The sequence below is a fragment of the Sapajus apella genome, unplaced genomic scaffold, assembly GCF_009761245.1.
Source record: "Sapajus apella isolate SASKATOON/1434 unplaced genomic scaffold, GSC_monkey_1.0 scaffold6, whole genome shotgun sequence".
NCBI classification, from domain to species: Eukaryota; Metazoa; Chordata; class Mammalia; order Primates; family Cebidae; genus Sapajus; species Sapajus apella.
In genome coordinates, this window is record NW_022436946.1 from 77,508,916 (window position 1) to 77,515,995 (window position 7,080).

Genomic DNA, 7,080 nt, shown 5'->3' on the forward strand with positions numbered 1-7,080 from the left:
GGAGGCAGAGGTTGCAGTGAGCCAAGATCGCGCCATTGCACTCCAGCCTGGGTAATGAGAGCGAAACTCCGTCTCAAAAAAAAAAAAAAAAGAGATGTAAGTCTCCTTAATGAAGTACTGAAAGAAAGTTTTATCTTAAACAAACAAACAAAAGTCAAAGAAGAACTGGGAAGAACAAAAGCGGGGGAGACAACATGTAAGTTTTAAACTGATGAGTCAGAGATCCATGGTTTCCATCTCAGCTCTGACACCAGGACTCTACACAATCAGGAAAAACCTCAAGATCAGCAGAATTACAAGAACAGACCCATCAGACTGAAGTTTCACATTTTGAGAAAATTTCTAGATGGGCAAATTTCTTCAGGTGAATTATAATCAGACTTTTATTTATATAAATTTGTCCCATAATCGTCAACATCACAATATACACCAATTCCCCAAGGTGAACTTTACTTTTTAGTAAAAATTACTACACTTTAAAATGTAACAACTCTAAAATATCAAAGACTTAATGAAAAACATGAACTTTTGGATTGGCTCTTGCAACCAAATGGGCTCTACACATTTCCACTTTTTGAGACGTTTATAAAGCTAAGACTACCTTGAAGGCAAGGTATTGCACATAATTAGGTTCTGCCAATTATTTGCCCATGGAAAACATGAGTGGGGCAGAGGCCACATTCCTACAGAAAGGGAAACTAACAAAAAATCTCTACAGACACTAAGTGGTTGCGGCACCATAGGCCTTATCTCCCCATCATCGTGCCAGTTTCATGGGGGAGAAGCAGCTATGACAGTGGAGCATCAGAAGCAGTGGCCGTATGTATGGCCTTGAGAGCAGAAGTTCAGTACTGACTCCCTGACTTTCCCTCTTCCAGCCCTTCCAATGACTTGGTAAGTACTTGATTCCTGAAAATAGCTACAGTTGATCCGTTTCCTGCTCTACACCCTGAGTTATACATTAACACTATATGAATTTAGGTCCCCTTACCCTTTTCCTGAACACTGTTCAATATCTCCTAACTCAGGATTTGCCTGCAATCCTCACTACCCCAGTTCTTCCTCTGACCTGGGACCACCAAAACTGATCATGCTTAAACAAAGCTTATCCAGTAAGGGCCATATAAAACGACTTCTGTTCTTTCATACCTGTACATTTGTGTGTACAGCTGTGACCTTTAATTCCTTCTCTACCTGATGAAATCCCACTCCACCTTTAGAACTTAGCTCAAATCAAGAAGACTCCTCTGTGACTCTCCCAACAAGGTCACTCCACATGCTGCTCCCTTTCACAGGTGCACTCCCTTTCACACACACCCTGCTGCCTGCCAGGGGCTCTGTGCTCATTCACACATTCACTCATTCATTCAAAAAATCCTTGCAAAGTTACATTTACCTACCATATGTCCTGAGAGCTGGGGGATACTACCCTAAGCAGGATATATAAGATCTCTTCTCTCTTGCAGCTATAATCCAACAGGGATATAGTGTACCCCTAAGTACCTAAATAATGCTTAATTACAATTGTGGTGAGTGCAATAAATGATTCAGGGTGCTGTCTTTTATATATAAACAGAAGCCTAACCTAATCTCAGAGGATCAAGGAGAATTACTTCCCTTGAAAAGACACTAAAGCAGGAACTGAAAGATGAGCAAAAGCTGAGCAGGTAAAAAATTGATACAAAGCTTCCCAGGCAGAAGAACAGCACGTGCAAAGGTCTTTAGACAGCATTCTAGGAACTGTAAAGGCCACCAATGGGCAAAAGTCAAGGTGCAAAGGGAACAACAGCCGAAAATAAGTGTAGGGAAGTTATTTCTTACAACCATTACTACAAGCACTTAGCACATTGTTTCAGAATGATTTGTTTGGAAAAAAAAAAAAAAAAACCCATACTAAACAAACTCCTTTAGGTCTTACAAATTTTTTTAGCTCTCTTACCTAATATAATACCTAACAGCGTGTCTTCAAGTCAAGATCTGCAGAATGAATAAACAAGTGTTTGATCTGAGCAAAGAGTTTACCCTCTCAATACCAGATAGGCTGAGCAAAACAATCTCTAGAGTTAAAAAACCTTATGTTTCTGACTACCCAAAATTGCCTGGGCAAGAGACTCACTTTCATACCAATTTAAACATGCTCAAAATCAAAGCTAGCAAAAGGTGGAAACAGACCAAATGTTCATCAACAGATGGACAAATTGTGGTCTATCCATACAATGGAATATTATTCAGCCGTTAAAGGAATGAGGTATCGACACATGCTACAAAATGAATGAACTTTGAAAACATATGAAGTGAAAGTCAGAAACAAAAATCCACATGTTGTATTACATTAAATATCCACAACAGGCAAACCCACAGAGACAGAACATGCAATCGTGTCTGCCAGTGGCTGGGGAGAGGGGACAGTGGGAAGAAAACTGCCCAATGTGAATTTTACCTTTACACATTTTTTAAATCTCAGAAATATACATTAACAAGCATGGGACATGTCAATGTGGTGCCTGCCAAGCCCAGCACTGTTTTCTAGGTGCCCTACTCTGCCAAGTTCAGGCCACTCTTGATGTCCAGCATAGATGCCCTATTCCAAGCCTGTGAAAAAACAGAGAAGCGTAAAAAAAAAAAAAAAAAGAATCAAAGCTAGCATTACCTGCGGATGACATGTTAAATACTAAAAACTAAACTTAAAACTGGAAAGGCGTTCTCAGTCCTCACTGCTCCCTAAAGTGCCACCAACTAATAACCAACAAAGCTGCTTTAAACTCCCACTGAGTCATGAATGCAGCCAGGAGAGAAGGGGAATAGTTCCATCTGCCTGTTCTTAAATTCTCCAGTTGTTCAACAGATTTGGTAAGAGCAGGATCAAGAGCAGGAAACTGGCACCTCTGACATCCTTTTCTCCTCCCTTTCTTCCTAAATACTGTCAATCCAGGAAACACAAGTAGGTGATTCAGTAAGAAAATGTCAAAACCCAATTGACATACCACTACCAACTATTACAAGGCAAGAGAATGTCGGCACCTCAAATCCTAAGCTTTAATTTTGGTACATATTCTCAAAGTTCAGTGAGAGAAGCATTCTTTGAAAGAAAGAAAATTGAGTTAACTAGGAAATAACTTTGAAATACAGTACATGAAAAGCTTTATGCAATTTACTAGGCAGTGAAGAAAACATCAATACATACACAGAATGAAACTTCTTAGTAACTGAGCTGTAGAGAAATACCCTTAACATATCTTTTAAAAGTAGTATATTTATAATTTCATCCTAGCATATAGATCCAAAATCATGTAACAAGCCAAGAATTCTACTATAAAAAGCCTCCATAGTGTAGTTCAACCTTACCAAAGACTCAAAAACTGCAAAATATATTTAAACCAATTGCGCTATCATGTCGAATTTTTCAATTACTACAACTATGAAATCAAGTCTAATTAAACCAATAAATGGCCTTGCCTGTGATTTTCTGCCTGAAAGATCAAGATAAAATAATTTACAAGATCATTTTAATATTAATCTAGATTTAGTAGCAAGAAGAAAAAAATCATCCTTGTAAATCATGAACCTGGAGTTCATGCACTTCAGGCTGTATCCTTGTACTCTTGATACCATTCTCTTTTCTCCTACTTCTTCACTTCTCAAAAACAAGTAAAACAACAAAAGGCCAGACAAAATCAAAATACAAGACATTCATTCAATACATATCTACTGATTTCCGTGGCAATACAAACACTGAGCAAAACGAATACTTCCTATTCTTCAGGTCCAAAGAAGTAAAACTTTTTATCCTAATTTAAGAAGTACATGATTCTCTTCTCCCCACCTCAAAAAAAGTAAATTGAAAAAAAAAAAATGTTAACATGGTTAATAATGGCTTTTAAAAATCTGGATTTTAGAAAGCATTAGTAAATCTGATTTTATGAAGCACTTTTTTAGACACAGAAATTTCAACAAAAATTAAACTATTTTCTAATAATGTCTACAGATTAAAATTCTGAAACTGTTACTATTCATTTAATGAACAGATTTAATACCACCATTTTACTTAACCATGTTATTACTCAAAATGACAAAATATGTACTATTTAATTTCAGCTCCTTTCTTCTTAGCCTTTTAAAGGACCATTTTTCAGTGTTTCACTAGTGCAGTCAATGAAAATCACGCAACTGAGCCTCAATACAGTACAGAACTCCCCAATAACCACACATAATCAGGTTATCAGGAAAACAAATATTACTGCAAAACCAGACATGCACTGTAAAAACTCATCACCTGAAAAGGTTACATAGGATAATTATAATTTTGACTCAATCAAGTTACTATATTGAACAGTGCTTCATAAAAATAATCTAGTTAGTATTCCCACATTCTTCCAGTGATTCAGTACCTGTTATGACAGTGAAGTAACTTGCTGATGCTGTATGGCTCAGTCTAGTCAAATATTATCAGCTTACTGAAATATGACTCATTTATATAGTATTGAGAATGAACAGTAAAGCGTCAGAAAAGTCTAAGTCAAGTAACACAGAAATCTTAAATGACATTCCCCAAAGAGACTGTCTCCTGCTTTGGAGAACTACCCTATTTCTCACCCAATAACGAAATAAACCAATTAAAAATACACAAGATCTTTTCTTAAATACACGAGACATTTCTTTTTTAAAAAAAATCAGAAATACATTTCCCATGAGATTACTTACAAGACATTAAACATAAATCAGATCTCCAAACACAAAACATAGCAGCTAAAAATAGTATATCTATTTCAAAGGCTGAGGCAGCAGCCCTCCAACTGAACAAACTAAAATTAGGTCTTTTCCAACTCTAGATCTTTAAAATGAACCTTCAACATTATGAGATGCACAAATCAGTGTCCACATATTCTCCCAAACTGGCTGGTCAGAGAAAACCTAATTACTAAAATCTTCAGAAATATAAACCCACTGTCCTCCAAGAGACTCAGGTAATGAAATTCCTCTTCATTCTAGCAATAACCAGATTAAAAAACAATACTACTACTCTTACAGACCTTTCTCCAATTAATTTACTCCATAAAACTCAAACCCACCGAAAAAGACTCGTTTTCAGGAAGCAGAAACAAGAGCCCTGTACAAAAGCTGTCAGGTGGGCAGGCAGGTAAGGCTCGGTCTGGGAGACCAAGAATCCGAGCCCGGAGAGGGAAGACGGGGTCACACCGAAGGGTAGTGGAGAGGATCGAGACCTAAGGGCGGCCCCACCCACAGAGATAGCTGTGAGTAGAGCTAGGAGAGCAACTCTCTAACCCTAAGCTCTGCCCAGACCCGCGCCGGATGCCGCGCTCCCAGTCGCGTTCCTATCCCCAGCCCTGTAGAGAATCCGAGCATCGCGACGGCGGACACCTGCTCAACTCAGGGTCTGGGAGGAGAAGGGGCTGGGGCCACTGACAGGGCCTGCGGGCCTGACCTCGCCGCCGCCTCTGGTGGACTTGAGGGTCGACAGCAGCCCGGCACCCGCCCGCTCAGCCACCCGCCCTCCCGTCAGGGCCGGGGCCGGCCGGCGAAGCCGAGGCATCCGCTCGGCCCCGAGCGCCGCAGCGGCGGGAAGGTCACCGGTCGCAGGAGGCCCCGACCGAGGGCAGCAACGACGTCCGAACTACCTTTGGCCTCGCAGTCGGCGCAGTACTTGTTGTCCTCCTCCCTCAGAAGCTTGGAGAGGATAAGCTGGTGCTGCTCGTTCAGCTTCTGAGCCTTTTCCCGGCAGGAGCGCGTCGCCATCTCGGCAGCAGGGCGGGGAGCCCGGGAAAGCTACAGCGCGGCGGACGCTGGCTGAAGCCGGGCAGAGTGAACGCACCTGGCGCCGCCCGGACCGCGGGCAGACTCAGCCCAGAAAGCGGCGGCGGCGGCGGCGGCGGCAGCTGGAACAGGAGGAGGGGCAGCAGCGGCGGCGGCGGTGGCAGCGCCGACGTGTCCCGCCTCCTCGCCTGGCCGGCCAGCACGCACCGATAGAGCCGGGGAGGGGAGGGGGAGGGAGACGAGGACGCGTCGAGGCTTCCGGGTGGCGCGGAGGAAGAAACCCGGGCGCTGGGCGCACTGCGCGTGCGCGGAACGTACGGAGCGCGGCCTGGCGGGTCTTTCCGCAAAAGGGCCTTCTGCCCAAGGTGATTCCGGAAAGATAGCTGGCACTGCCTCATGAGGGTTTCCCCCGCTTTTGAGATGTGATGGTCCCGGAGGGGCTCGAATAAAACCCGGTCATGGAAGACCTTTTACAAGGAGGCACTTTCACTTGCCCTTTTGCCTTTCCTCTTGCTGGTACAACATTGGAAATGCAGAAATTCTAGCTACTGGGTGGGTTCGTTTATTCATTTGAGGTTTATTCGCCTGTAGTTTAGAAATTGGAGACAACGAAATAGAAGAGGAAAAACGGTCTCTTACATTTTGAGGGCAAGAAATTATCTAGTAGTGACGTGCATGGAGGGATAACATTTTATTGAGTGATTACTCTCTTATAAGAAATATTAGCTCGTTTAACCCTTTCTCCAACCTTATGATATTGTTATCCTCATTATACAGAGGAGGAAGCTGAGTCATAGAGGAGTTAAGTAACCTGCCTAGATTACAGAGCTACTCGGTGGAGGAGTTGAGATTCAAATCCAAAGCAGTCTGGCTCCAGAATCTAAAACACCTGGCAGTAAGCCCTTCCATAAGGGGGAAAGTGTGACCAGGAAGCCAAATACTAGGCGGTAATACTTTAGCAAGAAGCTGTGTAAATAGTGATCCTTAACCCAAGAGAAAGAAAACTAAAGAAAGAAAACATTTTTGATTGGAGCCCAGACCCTAATCCATGCTCGTGAGGTTTGCACTCTGGGTGAGGCAGTTTAAATGATTTAGCATGTTGTATATTATGAGGAAGTTCTAATATGGGGCTTATGCAAGCGTAATAAACACAGTCATTGCCTGCGGTGAGGCAGATGCTAAGAAAGGTGATGAGCACTTTTTAGTAAGGCCAATTTCTAGCCACTGGCCCTGCATAAAAGTGATCCTCATTGCTACCTAGCCCTGTTCTTGGCACCGGAGCTCAAAAATGTTTGTGAGATTAAATTG

The 7,080-nt window shown here is 42.3% G+C and overlaps 1 protein-coding gene across 7 annotated transcripts in view; it reads right to left on the reverse strand.

The window, feature by feature from the left end:
• The window catches only part of SMAP1 (small ArfGAP 1), a 178,358-nt gene extending 172,311 nt beyond the window's left edge, over positions 1 to 6,047 (reverse strand). For 5 of the 7 annotated variants that reach the window (XM_032275578.1, XM_032275576.1, XM_032275581.1 and 2 more), the window contains exon 1: positions 5,637 to 6,047. In XM_032275578.1, coding sequence (XP_032131469.1) covers positions 5,637 to 5,754 — 118 coding nt within the window. In that variant the 5' untranslated portion in view covers positions 5,755 to 6,047. The remainder of the gene's footprint in view (positions 1 to 5,636) is intronic. The other 2 variants (XM_032275579.1, XM_032275580.1) reach the window with 2 other exon arrangements.
• Between the last annotated feature and the right edge of the window lie 1,033 nt (positions 6,048 to 7,080).